This window comes from Nicotiana tabacum, chromosome 8 (assembly GCF_000715075.1).
Source record: "Nicotiana tabacum cultivar K326 chromosome 8, ASM71507v2, whole genome shotgun sequence".
In the NCBI taxonomy this organism is placed as follows: domain Eukaryota; kingdom Viridiplantae; phylum Streptophyta; class Magnoliopsida; order Solanales; family Solanaceae; genus Nicotiana; species Nicotiana tabacum.
Genome location: NC_134087.1, coordinates 6522720 through 6545068, shown reverse-complemented (window position 1 = coordinate 6545068; position 22349 = coordinate 6522720). Strand labels below are relative to the sequence as shown.

At 36.4% G+C, this 22349-nt stretch overlaps 2 protein-coding genes across 2 annotated transcripts; both read right to left on the bottom strand.

Annotated features, from left to right (window-relative positions):
* Positions 1–11445: 11445 nt before the first annotated feature.
* On the bottom strand, positions 11446–12315 carry LOC107829904 (uncharacterized). Its single transcript, XM_016657375.2, has one exon. The coding sequence runs from the start codon at positions 12249–12251 to the stop codon at positions 11682–11684; it is 570 nt and encodes a 189-aa protein (XP_016512861.2). The 5' UTR covers positions 12252–12315; the 3' UTR covers positions 11446–11681.
* Positions 12316–19203: 6888 nt separating this feature from the next.
* Positions 19204–22091, bottom strand: LOC142162952 (uncharacterized). Its single transcript, XM_075220184.1, has 5 exons — positions 21947–22091; positions 21381–21657; positions 20047–21009; positions 19651–19874; positions 19204–19208 (listed from the first exon to the last, which is right to left on the bottom strand). The coding sequence occupies exons 1-5, from the start codon at positions 22089–22091 to the stop codon at positions 19204–19206; spliced, it is 1614 nt and encodes a 537-aa protein (XP_075076285.1).
* Between the last annotated feature and the right edge of the window lie 258 nt (positions 22092–22349).

The following is a 22349-nucleotide window of genomic DNA, read 5'->3' as shown; positions in this document are numbered from 1 at the left end:
GTGTGTGTGTATATCAAAAATCTGTCCCCTATAGGTTTGTATGCCTGTCCCTTTTATAAGCCTTAACATCACCCCCCTTAACAGCCTGTTAGACCAAAAGAATACCCCTCTCATGTGCTATCTTCTTTTCAGTTTCCACTTAGTTATTTAAGTATTAACCCCCCCCCCCCCCCATCACATTCCCTGGCAGACTTACTCTTTTAAATGGGGTTTAATACTTCTTAAACTAAAGCAGGGTAATGGGCAGCAGAATATGTCTGACAGCATGTGCTGTCAACTATTTTATTCAAAAGCCCTTATGCAGGGCACAAGCTGTGCACAAATGCACCTTGTGGTGCACCAATGCACATGTTGTGCACAAGTGCACATGCCCTGCAATTTCAGAAACTGTAACTAAACAAAACATTTGATTTCACATTCCTGATTCAAATCAACAATTATATGTACTAAACTCAGTTCCTAATCGATTCAAACAAATGTGTCCAGAAGCAAATCGATTTGTTATTGTTCGGGCAGTTGAAAACTAATTGACGACACATGTCGACTCGACTATATTAATCATAACATGTACAATCGTAGCCAAAAATCAGACATTTAACAGTATCGAACGCATGATTTGAATTGTACTGACTAAGCAGAATTGTACTCGAGGAATCAGTTAATCAGTTTAAATTTGAAATTCAACTTATTGCACAACAAATACGTACATACACATTATCAGAACAAGTAGAAGAAGGACTCAATCAAACAAACAGAGGTTCAGGCAAGGTGGACAGGACACAGTCGGTAAAATTCGAAACACAAATTTCACAGCAACATGAACAGCCTTTTAAACAAACATGGACTAACAGAATAAAGAAAACAAAACAAAACTCACCTTAAATCCCGAAAAATCAAAAAACCTTAACTTGGATTCGAACAGACCTTTCTTAAGGCTGAACGGACTTGAGAAACACTTCGATTAAGGTCCATTAGACCTTAATCTCTTGGTTTAAACGAGATACGGACCAGTGACGAGGAACCCTAAGGTTCCAAAGATTAGATCTGGGATTCATGCTTCCCTGGTCAGATTCGGACCAAACCGAGCATGGTTTGGTCACGAGGGGGGTCTGGGGAGTGTCTGGTGTGAAACTGGGGTTAAACGGTGTAAGTCAAGTTCCGACTCGAATCTTCAAACGAAGATTCGAGAAGGTGGGAAGGGATTCGAGTTAAGTAGTTAACAGATCCATGTTCAGGATGGCAAGGGGGTTCTATGGTGTTAAGGGTGGGGTTACCGGCGTCCATGCCGCCGGCTTTCATGGTGAAGAATACAGGGGTGGCTAGGGTTTTGGAGGGGAAAGGGATGAGGACGAAGGTGACCTAAGGCTGGGGTTCGGATAGGGGGGCAGGGTAAGGTTATGGGTTTATATAGTTAGTGGATAGGTGGATCCTGGCCGTTGGATGTGACGTGATAAAGGGCCAGGATCCTTCAACTAACGGGGAACGGTGTCGTTTTGAGGGTAAAGGGTTGGGGTCGGTCCGGGTGAGACGGGTCGAGTCTGTTAGTGGGTACGGGGTGTGAGATCTTGGCCGTTGGATCAGTTTGGTTTGAATGGTTGAGATGAATCGGCATTGAAACGACGTAGTTTTGGTGTTAAACTACGTCATTTTGTGGCCTCGGGGTGGGCTGTTCGGACTGGTGGCTTGGGCCGTTCATTTGGGCTTCAGATTTTGAAATGGGCATGACCTAGATTCATTTAAAACAAATTTTTACCCTCTTTTTCTTTATTTCTAATTTCCTAAATACACAACCTAATTAAATAAAACTAGACACCATTAATTAACACTTAACATATTTATTTCACGCGTATAAAATGTTAAAAGTAGGTAAAATTAAACAAGGCAACAAATCAGGACAAAAGAAATGCGTATTTTTGTGATCTCCCATTTAACAATCGGATTACGGTTCACATTACGCACGACACTTACATTTTGTATTTTGTTTTAATAAAAATGGGCAAAAATCATAAATAATTAACAAAGTGCCATGTAAAATCCAAATTTGTACAGCAGGACCATTTGTTATTATTTTTTAATTCTTTTGGAGCGATTGTCGCGTAAGACAAAAATCACGTGCTCACAACTAACAAAATTTTCTTTGATTTCTATAGGAAAATAAAGGTTGATGATGGCAGAAAGACACGCCACAAAGAAAGTCACCAAAACCGGGGCAGAACATTTTCTGCCATTGTCAAAAAATTTCTCGGAGGAACGAGGAAATTCAAATACTTTTTATGTCTTAGATAAATAGGCGCCCACCTGTATAACGAGAGGAATATTTTTATGTCTTAGATAAATAGGCGCCCACCTGTATAATGAGAGGAATATTTTCATGTCTTAGTTAAATAGGCGTCCACCTGTATAATGAGAGGAATACTTTTTATGTCTTAGATAAATAGGCGCTCACCTTTATAACAAGAGGAATACTTTTATGCTTTAGATAGATAGGTGCCCACCTGTATAACGAGAGGAATATTTTCATGTCTTAGTTAAATAGGCGTCCACCTGTATAATGAGAGGAATATTTTCATGTCTTAGTTAAATAGGCGCCCACCTGTATAATGAGAGGAATATTTTCATGTCTTAGTTAAATAGGCGCCCACCTGTATAATGAGAGGAATATTTTCATGTCTTAGTTAAATAGGCGTCCACCTGTATAATGAGAGGAATATTTTCATGTCTTAGTTAAATAGGCGTCCACCTGTATAATGAGAGGAATATTTTCATGTCTTAGTTAAATAGGCGCCCACCTGTATAATGAGAGGAATATTTTCATGTCTTAGTTAAATAGGCGCCCACCTGTATAATGAGAGGAATATTTTCATGTCTTAGTTAAATAGGCGCCCACCTGTATAATGAGAGGAATATTTTCATGTCTTAGTTAAATAGGCGCCCACCTATATAATAAGAGAAATATTTTCATGTTTTTCGATAAATAGGCGTCCACTTGTATAATGAGAGGAATATTTTCATGTTTTTAGATAAATAGGCGCTCACCTGTATAATGAGAGGAATATTTTCATGTCTTAGTTAAATAGGCACCCACCTGTATAATGAGAGGAATATTTTCATGTTTTTAGATAAATAGGCGCTCACCTGTATAATGTGAGGAATATTTTTATGTCTTAGATGAATAAGCGCTCACCTGTATAACGAGAGGAATATTTTCATGTCTTAGATAAATAGGCGCCCACCTGTATAACAAGAGGAATATTTTTTAGTCTTTGCATTTTCAGGTCTTGAACCCAGCAACTCACCAGAAAACAGAAGGTTGCAACAAGAGATCCCAGCGCAAATTCAAGAGCATGAGCCAAAAGGGAGATAAGACAAATCTCGAGAGGAGCGGCTTTTGAACATCAAATTATTCCCAGCATAACAAAAGCTTAATAAAGGAAGCCATATCCACCAGTGGACAGAACCAGATAGTGAGAATTGGTATTCAGAGAAGCAAAAGGCCGGTATCATCCCCGTCAGTTCTCAGAAGAAAGAAGCACCGGAATAGACGCAAGCCGACAAGAAAGCAAGGTATCAAGAACAAATGGAAGATAGATGGGATCTTGTAATCCGTTATCTATCCTAGCTTCTTGATTTTTCTTTTAAGCACGGTGTAATAAGGAGATCGGTAAGCGGTAGTAACGGCATGCAGCAGCAGTAACAGCAAATCGCAGTCCCATGGTAGTCCCAGCTACCAAAACTTTCCGAACTACATTAACCTGATTCCCCTTTAGCCGGGGATATGTAGGAAACCTTTGAAGCAAAGGTTCGGTTAAATCTTTTTCTCGAAAAATGCTTCGCACGGAGTACTCCAACAGGGCAAAAATCGCTCGTATCCGCTCACTTTATCTTTGCACGAAAGCTCTTTGTGCTTTCGGACAAAGAGGGGCAGCTGTGAGCACGTGATTTTTGCTTCACGGAAACTACTCCAAGAGAAATCAAAAAAGAAGTAAAACAAGTTATCTTCGAGTACAATTTTGAGAATTTGCGTGACATTTTGATAATTGTTCTGTCCGTAAATGCTCGCCTTGCTATAGTTAAAAATACAAAAATACATGTTGCATGCATTTAGGAATAAATGGTACATTTAGGAATTAATTAACCATAATTCGGTTTTAAAAATCACAAAATATGCATTTTTATTCTATTTTTTGTCATGGTGATTTTATTAAATGTTTTAATTCGTGTGATAATTGTTGTTAGGTGTTAATTAATATTTGTGTAGTTTAATTTTGGTTTTATTTAATTAGGAATTTTTGTTTAATTATAAGGAAAGAAAATACCGGATTTGGGCCAAAAATTCAATTGAAAATTAGGCCCAATCCATTGCATTGGTCCAGTCCAATTGCCTGACCCCTCAGATGCATCAAAACGATACCGTTTCGGCACCTCAATCTGAGCCGTTGATTTGTTTCAATCAGACGGTCCAGTGCAGCCCCTGCTAAGTCAAAATGACGCCGTTTTAGGCAAGTGGATCTGAGTCGTTCATCTACATTGATCCAACAGTCCCGGCTTCCCTCATGACCCGACTCATTCCCGTCTGAGCCCGACTCAATCCCCACTCAATCAAAACGGCACTGTTCCCTTTAAGTGAAGGGATCCTGGCCATCAATTTCACTTGATCCAACGGCCAGGATCCATTTTCCTCCTCCGTATATAAGGCTTCACCCCTTTACCCACGCCCCAAACAACCCCCCCCCCCCCCCCTTCGCCTACTGTGCACCATCGTCCCAGAGACGAACCCAAACCTTCTCGTTCCAAACCCTAGCCGCCACCATGCACTCTCACCATAAACCCGGCAACCATGACGCTGGTGACCACCAAACTAACATCCCTGATGCACTCAACCACCCTGAACATGAATCCGTTAGCAGCTTGTCTCAAATCATTCCCCATCGTCTCGAATCTTCGTTTGAAGGTTTGAGCAAAACCCCGATCTACACCAACCCACCCCAGATTCACACTGGTCACTACCCTGGCCTCACTCGTGACCAAACCAAGTTTGGTTTGGTCCGAATCTACCCACAAACCCTCAAGCCCCAAATCAGACCGTGTAAACCCTAGAACACAAGAACTTTGGGAATCCGGCCAGTTTAAACAGAGGGTTGGGGTCTAATAGACCTTAATCGAAGTGTTCTCGATTGAGAACACCTCGATTAAAGTCTGTTCGACCTCAAATGGTCAAATCCAGTCAGACCTGGGTCGTTTGTTGTTGAGCTTCCAAAGTAAGTTTTCTTTTTCTTTTCTGTTTTTGGTTTGAATGATGTTTGTGTTTGTTAACATGATTAGTTAGTTTGTTGATGTTTCTGATATTTTCTTTCAATTTTCTCCATCTTCGTAAAACCTTTTTATTTGGTCGACTATTATTCTGTCTATTGTTTAATACGTATGGTGAGATACATACTCTATTTGATCAGTGTTGCCAAGTGTTTCATTCATGTTGTTCCTTTGTTTTGTGCAAAGCTGTCTGAAGCCATTTGGGGCCCTGTTCGTGTTATTTGTTTATCGACTGATTGTTCTATGTTATAATTAGTATAGTCGATTAGATAAACGTCGTCGATTAGTTTTACAGGGCTGGATGTTCAAATGTTCTGATTTGTATAGCTTCACATGATTGATCGAACCATTGTAGTTTAGCTGATTGTTTGAAATTATCCGTGAATGGTTTGTAGCTGCAGTGCTATTAGAGAAATAGCTAGAACTCAGTTTAGGGCAGTTGTTGAGTTTGAACTTCCATAAGTTCAAATTTCAGTCTGTTGAAGCTTAGGGTAAAACAGTAATACACAGGGGTTAAAAGGGGTAGTTTGGGGATTGAAAAATTCACAAATTGGTTAGTTTAAAAAGGGCTGACAATAGGGTACTGAAATATGATTAAACTAATACAATAGTGGGGAACAAAACTTGATAACATGGGGTAATTGAATATTGTAGTCTCCCCATACCTTCTGGGTACAAAACACATGAGAGGGTTGTCAGGAGGATGGGCATTTTGATTAGTTTAAGGGGTATGGGCAGAATAGAAAAAGGCAGTTGGTGCTTGCCCTTTTGGCTATAAAAAGCAGACTCATTGAGAGCAATAGGGACGGACTTTGAGGGACTGATTTTGGAAGGACAGAAAACTGATTTTTGAACTGATTTTGAGAGGAGTGAACACTAAGATTTCAGAATTCTAAAAAAGGCTCTTAGCTATTGTTCTTTTTGAACCTTCATAAGTCAGAAGATATTAGGTTATAAATAGAGTTATTTTTTGGCTAAGGGGGGGGGGGGGGGGGCTGGACAGTTTTAAGTTTGGAGAGAAAAGAAAAGCAAAGAAAACAAGGCTGATCTTTCCACCTTTGGTTGGACATCAGAAATTCAGAGAGATAGAGTATTAAAGCTGAACTTCTACATTAAAGAGTTTCAGGCTGCTTTTCTTGAGTGTTTGACAAATCAGAAACCACTACTTTCTTGCATCCGTCTGTTTTGTTGGGATACTGCTGGGTTCCAGCTTAGTCTTTCCTAGGTTCTTTATTTGTTGAACACTGTTTCAGTCAAGTGCCTTGGTTTTCTGCTGGTTGGAAAGTTCATTGGTCTTCTGCTTGGTTTAAATCTGTCGCTAGTTCCTCCTACTGGTTATTATTGGATTTTTCTGCTGGGTTTGCTGTTGGTAACAAAAATCTGACTGCTGGGGTTGTGTTGTTGTTTTCCTATTTGTTGTTGTTGTGTATGCTACTACTGCATTGATCATTCCTCTTCTTCTTTTGCTTTCCTATACCAGGTACACAACTGATACACTGGTCAATGTAGGCTGAAATTTGAAGCATGAATACAAAAATGAAGAGTTGAAGTTACTTTGAATTAACTTTAGAAATATACTGAACGTTAGTTGTATGTATGATAGTTTACTTTCTCTACTAGAACCATGTAGTTAGCTGTGATGTAATTGAACCTTTATACATATCATTTAGTTGGAGAACTCTATGTTTTGCTTATAATTAAAAGGGACTAATGTTGTAGTAGCCATGTTCTATTAGTTCATTATTGTTTGTCAAGAAGTATGTTAGGTACCTAATAGTTACTTCTTTAAACAAATGGCTTGTTTTCAAATTGGTAGGAATATTGCTTGACCAGACAAGCAGTACTTTATATTTCAGCCCCCCCCCCCCCTTATAAATGTCAAACATATACAAAATAAGTTGACTAAGCCCAATTGGAATAAGGATGGCCCAGGTCGAGTTTCACGTTGTGCACATTGGGCCTGGGCCCATAATATCTAAACGATTGCCCATATACGCGTTCATGTTTCGGATTTTGCAAATAATATTCGGAACCCGACTATAACTAACTTGTAAGCATGTAAATAAAGTTGGCCCATTCTTCTTCTTTCATTATTAGAGACAAACTCAATAGAAAACATAGCCACTATAGGACGACCTTTTAAATAAAAATGAGATGAGCCTCGCCAAATAAAACGCACAGATTGCGGGGCCCTCACAAATATGTATGTGTTGATTACTTAGAACTCGGGATAGGCCGTTTAGCGAACTCCATGGCTTTACCTAAAATAATAATGCGCTAATAGCTTTAGGCGCGCATTTTTATAAATCTTACCTTCTTAAACTCGGGTGCACATTTATGTGACCCAAATCCAAATCTCAACGGAGTCGAAATGTGTCTCTAATCACGGGTATATTGATTGTGACGTGGTCCGAGATGCATGTCCATGACGTTGCAAATTCCTTTTAAAAAATAAGAATGAGATGAGTCTCGCCGAATAAAAATATAAAATTGTGGGGCCCTCGGTAAATATTTGCTTTGAAATTGCTTAGACTTCGGGATGGACCGCTTAGCAAAATTTTACGGCCCTACCCAAAGTAAATGATACGCTAGTCGCTTTAGGCGCACCTTTAATAATTTAATTTTCTTAAAACTCGGGTGCACATTTATGTGACCCAAATCCAAATCTCAACAGAGTTGAAATATGCCAACAACCACGGGTGCATTGATGTGACGTGGTTGGAGATGTATCTCCATGATGTTGCAATTCTTGATGAAAAAAAATATAATAATGACAAAAACGGTTAAAAGTTAAAACTTGCACATGAGCTCATAATTGTATAAAATCATATAAACAAGCCGAATATGACAGTTGAGCAATCGTGCTAGAACCACGGAACTCGGGAATGCCTAATACCTTCTCCCGGGTTAACAGAATTCCTTATCCAGATTTCTGGTTCGCGGACTGTTAAACAGAGTCATTCTTTTCCTCGATTCGGGATTAAATTGGTGACTTGGGACACCCTAAATCTCCCAAGTGGCGACTCTGAAATAAACAAACCAATCCCGTTTCGATTGTCCTTTAATTGGAAAAACTCCTTCACCCCTCGCGGGGGCGGAAAAAAGAGGTGTGACAACCTCTAATTGAGAATCACACACTAATTGCTCTGAGAGGGCAACCTTTTTCATCATCTCTGTGCCGATAAGATTGGCCTATAAAAATATTTAAAAAAAGGAAGAGAAATGAGAATCTCAAAGATAGAAAAAATTTTAAAGCACAACAAAGGAAAAAGGAGAAGGGGAATACCTTTAAAGAAGCGTCACAATATCATTCATCAAAGTCAAAGAGCTATGGCTCTCTAGCTTGGCTCTTTCAATTGGTCCAATTAAGGGCTTTAGCCATATATCTGCTTGACCTGATTTCCTTAAGTGATTGACCTTAGCGGGAACTTCAATGATCACTTGCCTCATAGCACCACTCCTACTTGAGGATCCAACTTCAGCACGGTGAATGATTGGGGGAGGAATTGTTGAATATGAACAATAGAAGTAGTAAAGACAGTATGCGGAGGAAAAATAACAGAGATCGGCAAAGAAGGAGTCACAGACACGTGTGTAGAAAAAGAAGCCAGAGGTGTTTCATCCAAAACTGGGCCTAAGCCTTCACCACTAAACCCGCTGATAAAAAGCTGCTCAACAGAGTCATGAGCAGCAACGGGAGCAACATCATCGTCAGGAATCACTACTGGGGCCTCAACAAACTCGGTAAGGGGAATAGAACGGCAGGGGGATGCTTCTTCTTCTTCATCAGAAATGATGCGTCTTCGAGCCCTTGGCCTTGTTACCAAAGAGCCCCCATCTTCCTCTTCTTCAGAATCTTGTCCATCAACGGCTTTTCTCTTTGATGAAGAACTCAAGATTATTTCTTGGGCCCTTTCCAAAGAGATACGAGAAGTCGCGACCGCCTCGACAGTAACTCCTCGAATAGCAAATCCTGATAGAAAGAAGGATTGAAATTAGTTCATAGAAATAAAAAATATATGTAAGATAAAATAAAATAAAAGCTCTTACCATGAGTTTTTACTTTCCAACCAAATCGCCGGGAAAGGGTCTTCCAAGATCTACCATCCATTGGAGCAATCTTCAATAGCTTGTCTACCCAATCACAGAAATTGGGAACATCTTCCACAACTCCCATGATTGCTAAAAAAGAAAAGGAAAATTAGGAGAAAAATCAACAAACTTGAAGAAAAAGGTACGAGAAAGTCAGAAGACTCACGTGCAAAATTTCACTTCTCAGGGAAGGGAACGTTCTCATCACCCACTAAACCAACGGTGGGGGCAGCAACAAACCTGGCATACCAGCCACGGTCTTTGTCATCTTCAGGGCTCACTAAAACTCTTTTGCTTCTGGCTACTAGTGTAAAAATACCATTACGAATGAGTCTAGGGAGTAAAGGTGGATCGGATGAGGGAAAGTAAAAGGCACATTGGCTGTGTTGGTCAAATGCCTCAAACATGCAATAGCCCTCCATATTATTGGGCCAATTTGACCCAAGCAAACATCAAAGAAATGACAGAACTCAAGGATAACAGGGTCAATAGCTGGTTTAAATCCTAAAGTAAAAGGGTATGTATAAACAAAGGAAAATCCGGTTAAATAAGAAGTATTCTTTGATTCGGATTGGGAATGATAATAGGAAAATCATGACTCCAATGGTAGTCTCTACGAACTATAGAAATCAAACCTTCAGTAATTTGAGTGGGATAGATATCAGCACGATCTAAAGAAGATACTTGGTTTCTAAGAGACTCTCTGTCATGATAAAAAGATAGTTCCGCAGGAACTATCTCTTCTACTGAAGGCTCACGAAGAGGTTCAGAAGGTTCTTTATCCCTAGAAGAAGATCTTTATGAAAGAAAACCTGTAGTTCTAGAAGAAGGGCCAGAACTAGGTGAAGGAATAGAAGAACCACGTGCATACCCTAAACTACGGAGCCTACCTCCTCTTCTGCTACTACTAGGGGCATTAGGGAAGGTATCAACAATGGAAACCCTTCTAGGGTTAGGGTTTGGTGAAGACATGATGATACGATGAAGAAGCAAACAGAGATTTGAGAAAATTGGATGTTCAGAAAACTTTATGTGGTAAAGACAAAGAAGGAAGTTATATTTATACTGATAAGCAACCGCCAAAGAAAAAGGGGTGATGATGGAAGGACCATAATAATGATAACTGACGCTTCGTGAATAGTGAAGCTGTGAAAAAGCCTTAAAAAGTGCTGCAAAACTGTAGAACTAATGAAAAGGTGACATGTGTGAAGAGCATTAAAGAAAAGTGACAATTGAAGCATTGATTCTGTCATAGCATTAATGGTGACAAAAATCCTCATTTTAGTGAAATTCACTTCCCAAATATTCAATCGATGAATAAATGGCAAGTGGGGGGACCATCTGTATTCGAAAGAATTGAGTTTACATATTAAAGTGGTGTAAAGATGACGTGTCGTGACACATAGACTGGTCAAAGAGTTACAACTAGCAAAGAGGCACGAGTTGCAACAGATATGAGCAGAGGTAAAGGAAGAAGCACGAGCGGTTATCCAAAAGACTCAGCGCTCGTACTTATTTAAGTCCAAGAATCAAGGGGAATGAATCTGACACTACATGGGAATACAGATACAACATTTAATGAGCCTTAAATACTAAAAACGTTAGAGAATCTGTATTAAATACAATGATTATGTAACATAGCATTTAATGTCTTTAATTGTCCATAATGGCCTTATTATGACAAAAGCAAAACGCATATCTCCAAAATAGCTGTAAAAGGGAGAGAACGGATCAATTGTAGGGACACGAAATACTATCTGAATATACCGATTTACTTGTTTTTCTTCTGATTATCTTATTACTAGCCAAATTACTTTCTTTCATATATTCTTTTGATTATCAGTAACCCGAGTTCATCTAAATTAAAGCTTTGACCGAAATCCAATTTTTTGGTTAAACACTAACCTTGTTCAATATGATTTACTTTAACTTGTAGGAGTAAATAATGATTTCTAATTTCACTTTTTACTTTTCTTATTTTCGAGAAGAAAAGGTAACGAATACTCGACAATCTACTCAAGAGAGAATTTTTTGGATGCAAAATTTCAGGACTTTAGCCTTGAAAATGTCATAGGAAGAATCAAAATTAAAGGGACGGTATCATCACATTTATATACTATAGCATTATTTTCTTTTTCTTCTGATAATGGAAGCGGCAAATTTTCCTCTACTCCACCAATTAACGCTGAGAAACTGTTTAAAATCCAATATCCTTCTTCTTTATTGCAAAGGACACAATTACATGCATGAAACTCTCAAAATCTTTAAAAAAAAAAAAATTAAGCAAAAGCAAAAGCTTCTCGTCTCAAATCTCTGTAGAATCTTGAAATGAATTCATCAGCTTTCTCATCCACGTGACTGTTACCCTCTCCATCTCTAAGAGGAAACGGCGAATCAGTTACCCTTAATTGCCTCGCCGTAGGAGTTCTCCCAAATCCAGGCAAAGCAGGCGACGCCGTTTCACTCTGAATCATCTCCAACGCCTTCAACACGGCCGCGTTCACCATTAAAACGTCGTCGTCAGTTGCAGGTGCATGGTGATGACTGTGCTTACTGCGCTTGTTGAGGTTATAGGGAAGGTGGAAAGCTGGGCTGTTACTGCAGCTGAATTCGTAGTACTCTTTGGAAGATGAGGTGGAGGAAGGACATTGGTGGCCGTAGGTATTATTATTATTATGGTGGAACATGAGGTTTTGAATGGCGGCTTTGCTAGCAATTTTGCCACGCTTCATTAATAAGTTGAGATCAAACATTAGTTTCCTCTTTGATAACCCTTTCCTCAGCATGAAAAAAGCTACTCGAACTATTTTCCAGAACTTTTTTGCCATTACTGGTACATTTTGATCCATTCTCTCTGTATATAAGTAGTATATATCAGGTGCAGACTTCTTTTTGGTTTGTGGATTTTTGTTTCTTCACTTAAGAAGTAAGGAGAGAGAGTTGGTAGAGATGTGAGTTTATGTGGAAGCAATATATGAGAGGTCTATATATAGGAGCCTTCATATAGAGGAAGAGGATGCAGTGAAGTATTCTATCATGTTTATGTTAAAGTTGACACGTTTGGGCACGGAACATGGATATTAGGAGTTGATTCAATATTCTATTTGTTCAATTATTAAAGGATATCCAGCTTTAAGAGAGTCTTTTATAAGTTTGCCATTTTTTCCTCTCCTTTCACATGGATTAATTGCAAATTTGAGACGGTTGGTATTTGGAACTCACTTTACCTTTTTCAGTGCAAAACTATCACTTTACCTTTTCCAGTGCTAAATTAGTATCTGCTAAAGGAAATACTCATACTAATTACATGAACAAGAACGTTAAAGAGAAAATATTTACGAATTAAGGAAAAACATGTTTCAGAAATAATACAGTACATTTACAGATATGTACCAATCTTTAAACGCAAGCGGAAAGGCAACATAAACTTGTTTCTAAAATCAGTTGTCAAAGAGCTGGTTCGGAAAAAACAATAGTACCTGTTGGCTTTTATGTGTACGTGGCCTATTTCTTGCCAGGATACGTGCATTATTGACTTTGTCTTCCTCATATAGTTCTAAAGGTAAAATTGCTTTAATTATGTACTCCATAAATAAAAGCTACAATAGCTTTAAGAAGGCTGCTGAAGGCAGGGAAGCTAAGGTGCATAGAAAAGGAGGCTTCTTTCTTGAGATTACCCTTCATCTTTTTCATGCCAACACTTACTTACCCAATGTTACCGCCCATTCAAAAATAAAGTAATCATGGGTGGAGGTAGTGTATGATTAACGGGTTCGGATGAACCCATTAGTTTTTACTTCAACCCTATTTTGTATTAGAAAATAACTAAATATATATAAATATTTAACTGTGAACCCAGTAACTAAATGAGTTATGAGTTCGGTAGCAAATTCGGAACCCATAAACTTCAAATCCTGATTCCGCTTCTGAAAGTAATCCATCACGGGCGGTGGCAAAATCAGAAATTTTGTCAAAATTATATATATATACTAGATGGGATAGGCCCGTGCAAGCCCGGGCCCAACATTTTGTATTATACTGTGTTTTATTTTGATAAATATTATATGAATATCAAAACTCAAGAACAAGGAAAAATTGTGTATATTGAGATGTTTTATTACTAAAAATTTGTTAGTGGTGTTTGTGTACACGTTGTTATGATCTTTTTTAATCTCATGTAATGTAGTGGTTGTGGATCAGATTATGTGTCTGGTTTATTACTGTGTGCAAATCTTTCATAAAACACAAATACTGTAATTTAGTGGGATTGTAGCAGTAGGAAGTTCTAATTCCTAATTTTTTCAAAAATAGTGTGCATCAAATAAATCCATACTCAGGCTGCTAGCATTTGAGAATTGATGAATAATTCTTATCCAAATGAGTGTCACGCCTGTTGTAACTTTCTTTTCTAGAAAAATAAAATTTATCACTAATTCATGAGAGAGGTCTCATTTTTTTATAAGCACAACTGATGCAGGAAAGAGTACATTGTCATTGTAAGCACGTGATTTTTGCCCTATATGAGAATTACTCCCAAAAAATTCAAAAATAAAATGATTCTTCTTTGGTGTGCAATTTTGTGATATTTTGTGATATTTTGAATAATTATTTGTATTTGTCTGTGCATGTTTATTTGCTAAATTAATAAAAAAAATACAAAAATATGTCGCATTTTGCATGTAGGATTTAATTCTACAATTGTTAGTAATTAAATTTGTTTTACAAAAATTAAAAATTACAAAATAGGCATCGTTTGCATTTTTAGCATTTTAATGTCCACGATTTTATGCTTAATTAATACTTAATTGTGCGTTAATTGTTATTGGGAGTTAATTTGCGCTTTTATAACTTAATTTAGTTCTTAATAATAGTTTAAGTATTTTTATAATTTAGTTTTAGAGAAATAAAAGAAGAAAAGAAAGCAAAAAATATAAAGAAAGTTGGAATTAGGCCTCTTCTTCAATTTCAAGCCACAGGCCCAAAAATTGGCCCAATCTTCCCTACGACCCAGTCCATTTCGAACTGGGTCGACCCAGTCCATAACCCAAAAGACCCAAACCCCTTTTGTATAACATTTTACAAAAAAACAAAACAAAACAAAATGAAGAAAACCCTAAAAAAAAATTGCAAAATCATCCGCCACCCTCCTATCTTCTTCTTCTTCCTCAAGTTCCAAGTTGCCCTCCCATGTCCGCCCGTCGACCACCCTTCGTCCAACAGTTAACGCAGCAACAAAGCTGCTCTCCGACCACCCATGGCTATATCGTCTTCATTTCCTTCTTCTTCGTCCAAAATTCCTAGCCCTATCCGCCATTGACGAAGCTCGTCGAGCTCAAGCTTGAGCTCGATGCTCATGGCTGACCATGTTGCTTCTGTCTCAACCAAACAACCAAACGAACACAGCTTCGACGAGTCAGCTGTTGTTCGAAGCTCCCATCGCCGCTGCTCGTCACGGCCAAGCTCGCACGCTGCCATCGGGAGCAGTCCATTCCGCCATGGATGAGCATCGACCAGCTGCTTCCGTCGAGCAGCTTGAGGCCAAAACAAGCCTCAGCTGCTGCTGTTCTTCTTCGTCTTCTTCAGCTTGAGCGTCGCCATGGAATCCATCTCCGAGATGTTGCTTCTGCTTCACGTCCATGGCGTCCAAACGTCGACCAGCTGCTCCCCGTTCCACCTTCTTCTTCACTTCCAGCTGCTTCCGTTCATCACTTCTCCTTCGTTCCAGCTGTTATATCTTCAGACGAGCTGCTCGGTTGAGTTTTAGTCGAGGTCTTCGAGCGTCGTTTTGAGTTCGTCAAAGTTTACAAGGAAGGTGAGTTCGTCGTTGAGTTCGTCGTCGAATCCGGACAGATTCATTCCCATTCGAGGTTCGTCGAAACAGTCCGTACATATTTCATTTCGATCCGGTTAGTAGTTTTTGAGTTTTATTTTGTCCGTATTTTGCTTTGATATTTTCGAATCTAAAATCGGCAAATGTTTGTTTTGTTTATCGTTTGAATTAATTTTTAGTTCATGCTCATGTGTTGTTTGTTAAATTAATTTTTCAGATTTCAAACGAAAGATTAATTAGTTATGTTTCATGTTTATTTCATGTTTGTATTGTTGTTTAAGTGAATATTTGTTAGTTTAATGTTTGTTAGATTCAAATTGAAATTTAATTGATTATTTCTTCAATTTGTTTCATGTGTTTATGTTAGAAATTGTTGATATTGTTAAGTTCAAGCTTAAGTTCATAATTGTTTATTCGTCGATCTTGTTATTTGTCTAAAAAGAATTTAGTTGTGTTAAAGGAAATATATTGATTTAATCATTTAATCTGTCATGTTTGTTGTGTTAAAATAGACTAATTCATGTTCATACTTTGTTTGATTGTTCTTGAATCCGAAATTTGTATAGTTTGATTTCTTGTTTATCACTTATGATTATTTCTTGAATTTGTCTCATAATCTTGTTTAAATTTAATATAGGAATTGTTTGTTGTAATGTTGTTAGAATTGATTTTAAGTTCAATATTATTGAATTTAGAAATCTAAATGTACTTGTTTGATTGTTGTTGTTGTTTAAATCCGAAAATAGGTTTGTTGTTTCTAAAAATATTGTTCAATCAAATTTTAGTTGTTCTTGGTTGTTCAATTTGTGTTCATATGATTTGTGGTTGAAATCATGTTCATGTGATTTATTATTGAAATGTTGAAGAAATCATGTTCATGAAATTTGTTGTTTGAACATTGTTAGAAATTAATCATATTGCCTATATTTTGGTTAAAGTTTGATTAAATGATGTGTTATAGCTGATGGGTAGTTTGGTAATTTACAGTACTTTCGGGGGTAAAATAGTAATTTGTAATAGGGTCGGAGGGGTAGTTTAGGAATTGTACATTTTGTAATTGTTTATTTTGAAGCATGGGGGACAAAATAAAATGGGGTGGGTTGTGATATGGTTATTTAATATAAAGGGGGGACAAGACAAAATGTAGTGGGGGGAATCTTGTATTATTTTAAGTGAAGCATGGGGGACAAAATGAAATGGGGTGGTGTGATATGTTTATTTAATGTAATGGGGATGAGTGGGAAGATAATGGGTTGGGTAGGGAAAAAGTATGGATTTTAATTAATTGAAAGGTTTATGGGATGGGTTATATATATGAAGTCTTGAAATCAGATAGAGAACACATACAGACAAGAAAAAATACACACGAATCTGAGAAGAAAAAGAGAGAAGAAAAAAAAGGGCTGAACATTTAAGAGAAAGAAAAATTCCGAAAAATATTTAAGCTTTCAAAAAATAAAAATAAAAACTAAAAAATCTTTTGCTTTCTTTCTTTGTTTGAAATTAGTATTAATGGTTGTTGTTTCATTCAAAGCTTAAAGCTTTTATTTTTGGGATTACTACTCCACCGGTCTGTTACTGGGTTGTTACTGTTGCTGGGCAGTTGTTGCTGTTGTACTGTTATTACTGCTGCTGATTCTCATCTTCATTTTCTTTTGCTTCCAATATCAGGTACATATCTGTAAATTCATGTCACGAAAAGCTTCAACATGACAAATTAATGAAGTTCGGGAATTATAATTCTGTTTTCTATTCGTTCAAGTTCATTAGTTAAAAATTTGGTTTTTGTTTCAGTTGATTAATATAGTAGTACGTTTGGCGTAATGAATATAAGATAATGGTTACCTCTTAAAGTTCGTTTAAGAGTTGTAATAATATCATCTATTTCGGAATTTTCATTAAGTGAAGTCATGATTGAAATATCAAGGTAGGGAACATGGCATAAAATGGGCCATTAATTACATCCCGTAATATTGTTAGCTAAATGTAAAGTAGAATGGAAGTATCAAGAAATTACATTATTAGTATATCTTGTAAAAAATGATTTTGGTTTAGATTGATATAAGTTGTATGTTCACATATGGCATGATGATGAGTATATATATAATCATATGTGGAAGGTGAATTGATACAGCTCGTTACGAGTTTAGAATATTAGGAATAGTTCAAACGTACAACTATATTGCATGAGATGTAATTTTATTGAATCAATTTGTATAATAGTTCTCTTTCTTATCAACTTGACTCTTATCTTCCATTGCAAACATTAACCAAACCATTGCAACTTTGGACTAAAACAAATACATGAGAAGGACATAGGATTTATAAACGAATCGTGGCATTTTATGTAAAAGATATATAGAAGAAGAGTTCGCCTTAAATGAAACAATGAAGATTCTGTGGAAACTATTAATTTGTTTATCATTTTAAGTTCTTTCCCAATTTTATACACGATTCGATTTATGGACATCCAAATGTTGTATCCACGAAAAAATGTTAGTTTTAGACACATATTGTCTGTTTTCTTTTTTCACGTCATTAATTCTTTAAAATTTGAGGTATATGATTCATATGTATAAAACAAGGCTCGCGGTCAACACATAATAACAATTTGTAGAGAACCTTATCAAGAATATTTTTGTGATTAGAGATACGTTCGCGTAACCTGATTATATTTCTAAAAGCAATTCGGATTATGCGTTCGCACAATTTCGATCGAATATTTAATAAAAGGGATTCCTCGGAGAATATCATTATTAATTTCATAAAAAACCCGAGATGTGAGGTGCACTACTTAATTATACAAAAATGGCAAATGTTCTTGATTTTATTAAAGCATATTCGAAAATAATTATTATAATAAAAATATTATCTATATTATTGTGTACACGTGCGCGTGACACAACTCCGCATGTTTTTAAAAAAATATAATTTATAACACGAATATACGTACGCGTGATTCGATTCAAAGAAGGGTCTTTAAATCTAAATAGAAGCGGTAACAATAAAATCATGCAATAAAAATGTATTTTACAAATCAAAATAATCAAGCCGAATATAACAGTTGAGCGACCGTGCTAGAACCACGGAACTCGGGAATGCCTAACACCTTCTCCCGGGTTAACAGAATTCCTTATCCGGATTTCTGGTGCGCAGACTGTTAAATAGACAGAGTCATATTCTCCTCGATTCAGGGATTAAAACCGGTGACTTGGGACGCCTTAAAATTCCCAGGTGGCGACTCTGAAACAAACAAACAAATCCCGTTTCGACTGTCCTTTAATTGGAGAAAACTCCCCTACGCACTCTCGCGGTGGCGGAAAAAGGAGTTGTGACAGTCATCAACTAACACTAAGAAGCATATACAGATAGCATAGACTTTTTTGGTGGAAATAAAAAGTTTAATTAATCACCACGAAACAAATACATTTACATCTATCAAACAGTCATCAAAACTCCATAACAGAACCTAGTCAGTCAATCCCATCCTATGAATCTGTATCTCTCCTCCCCTTCATTCATTTATACATTTTGAATCTATACTACTACACTTTGCATGTTTGTGCAAGACTTCTATCCAGTTTGTGTCATTGATATGTTTTCCTCTCTTTATAATATCAATGCATCTATATTTACACTCGTACTTGATCCATTCCAATATTTTCTGTGGTCTTGGCACTTTTTGCCAACATAATCTAATGTTTGTCCTTGTGCTTTATTTATCGTCATAGCGAAACACACACGTACAGGAAATTGTGTTCTTTTAAATGGGATAGGTAACTTTTCATCATCTGAAGATAGTAATGGTATTCTAGGAATAAATACATGTGTATTCTTAAAATCACCACATGAAATTCGAGCGCTTATAACACGACTCTTAAAATCACAACATATCAATTGTATACCATTGTATAAACCTTCACAATGATTTAAATTTCGCAATAACATGATGGGACAATTTTCTTTCAATATTAGCCTGTAAGGAGGAAAACTAGCAGGGTTCAATGAATGTAAAAAATCCTCAAACTGACTTTGATCATTCGGTTCAATAGTTTCATCAGTTGCAACAAATGTCTTAGCATCTTTAGGAAATTGAGTTATAAGTCTATTATTTATTTTATCAACAAAGTCATTTTTTGTTGTCAAAATAACACAGGAAGTTAAAAAAGAATAATTTTGAAAAGATACATGTAAATCGGGATATATTATTTTGAATAACATGTCTAACGATTGTCTTTCAGTAATATAAGGAACAATAAGAGATCTCGGAATTTCTATTTTGTTATCTATATTTGTCTTTTCTATTCCATTTCTTATTCGCATCAAATATTCACAGAAAGAAGGATCAATTCTTGCACGCATATTTTCTGATAATCGTAGTTTTTCAAGCTCATTCCATATTTCGGAGTTCAATATACTTTCCCGAATGAAATCTTCCTTTTTTCCACTTTGAACCACATGAAGAGTTTGTCTAAAATCTCCTCCAAATACAACTACTTTTCCGCCAAAAAGCGTATTTGTGTCCATTATATCTTTTAGAAGAGAATTTAAAGCTTCAATCATATTCTTTTTTGCCATCGACACTTCATCCCAAACAATCAATTTTGCATCACGAATAAAATATGCTAGTGAGCTTTGCTTGCTGATATTACAAGTGAATTTTTCATCGATATTAATCAGAATTTTAAAATGTGAATGAGCCGTTCGTCCTCCTAGAAGGATCGAGGCTGCAACTCCAGAAGTTGTTGTTGCTAATGCTACAAACCCTTTAGATCTTACAGTTGCTAATAAGGCACAATATAAGAATGTCTTACCTTCCAGGACCATCAATAAAAAATGCTCCAGATTTGTTAGAAAATACTCTCTGGAGAATGATGTCATATGCCTTCTTTTGTTCAGTATTTAATTTTGTATGTAACAATAAATCTTCATCGCTCACAATGATATTTCTTTCAAAATACACTTCCTTTGCTTCAGTTGCTATTTTTGAAGATTTGATAGTTTCCGGAACAAGGTTAAATTCATTAATATCATGCCCCATAGAATGTAGTATATCATTAATGTGATTCAAGATAGCAAGGTGGATATCTTTTGCCGTTATATTGGCTAAGCTATTAAAGTCTTCAGACATTGAATTTTCAAGTTGTTCCCACAGTTCTCTTGGATTTCTAGGGCTGCAATATACTAATATTGTAGCAAATAAACGTCTTAAACTATAAGGCATTTGATAGCAGGCAGCCTCAGACATACATTCAACTAAGTTGTTGTCACAATGCAACAATCCTCTTTTTTCTGCAGATTCTCTAAATGTGTCACAACATATCCCATTTACTGTCAAAAGATATTTATATGATTTTGGTCCTCTTACATTCATTAGTAATAATCTAAGGTAATATCTTTCTCCTTCTGTTGGATGACATGTTACAACACGCCCGATAACATTACCTCGTTGTCGTCGAATCCACATTTTGTAAGTAGATGACCATACAAAATATTGTGAAAAATTTTTATACAACAACTTAAGCTTTTTAGCATCTTTGTTTGTTTCATTCATCAGGAAGAATTCTGTCAACATCGTTTTCTTAATCATAGGGTTTTTCACAATACTATTTATTGTGTCCGTTTTTCTAAAAGAGACAAATTGTAGCCCATCAAGATGTAACTGGAGATAATAAACACTTGGAGTCATTTCACTGATAGGAAAGGCAAATAACCGCCACATAGCTTCTGGAGGTGATACCCATCTAGCAGATTGATACTCTTTTATCTCATTTTTTCTATATTTGTGTTATTTTCATGTAAGCCAAATGAAATCTTATCATGTCCTTTACAAATATATTTGTATATATATTTGACAACTTTAATATCAGAGCAAACCTCTACATTTATATGACAATTATATTTGCCCAAGAGATAAGGATTGTAAGGAACAACCTATGAGTTATCAAGAAATTGTTTTCTAACTTTCACATATTTACCAGTGTTACGTCTTCTATAAATTGGATATGAGTTACCTTTCGTTGTTTTAGTAGCGAAGCTCTTTGGATACTTAAATTTGCACTCTTTCTTCTACATATATGAATTCATAGGATTCAAATGACCACAAGGCCCGTGCATCATATGTTTAATAACAAGCTTATGTAAGTACGAGTTTTTATCAGCATCAGGCAGCTCAGCAGAAACAAATTTATCGTAAGCTTCAGGTGTTAATAATTTGTAGTCATCAGCAAGTATAAGAAGAAAATGAGCATGTGGAAGAACATGTTTCTGAAATTCTGTAGTGTACATAAAAGCTGCAACTTTTTCAAATATGTTTCTTTTTAATAAATCTGTTTTCATCTCTTCTACCTTTGCTCTAAATAACCGACTAATTAAATCAAGCTTATTTTGAGTTTCATCAGTTGGGAGCAAATGTTCTTTTATTTCTGGCGAACATGGGTTGCATGTCATAGTTAAAAATATATCAGGCTTTCCAAAATGTTGCAATAGCATCCATATAAAGTTGACGCATATCTCTCGGACCACTTGTAAAACTTGTCGGAAGAAAATTCTTTTTTCCTATCTTGGAAGCTTCTCTTTCACCAAGTTTTAGGATATCCAAAAGACCTTACAGTACATCAATTCGAAATAAATCTTGATTAAATGAGGCAAAATCTAACCATTGAGTTTCTACTTTTATGAATTCATTAACTGAATATTATTGAAATAATCTACCAGAATGTAAAACTCCGTTTTCCTCGTTATCTCTCATATGAAGTTTGTAACAGTAGTATTCACGACAAGAAACAGTATCCCTTTTTCGTTTACCCTTTTGTAGAACTTCAGCTTCTATCTCAAGTAGTCCATCAATTGAACACATATTTGATACACTTGAAAGTTGTTCATTTTCATAGTAAGCTCTTTTTTTCTCAGTTTATGTCCAGGTTGTGTAATCTTTTGATACCACAGTGCCATCCATTTTGACCATACGGAAATAAAAGTGGGTATTGCAAAGCATCATAGCAACCATAATAATAATTTATTAACTAGCTCTTGTTACTATGAGTGTGAATTCGAATATGCGGTGTAGAACTATTATTGGTTGTTTCTTGTTCTAGCCATAATGTTGCTACATCTG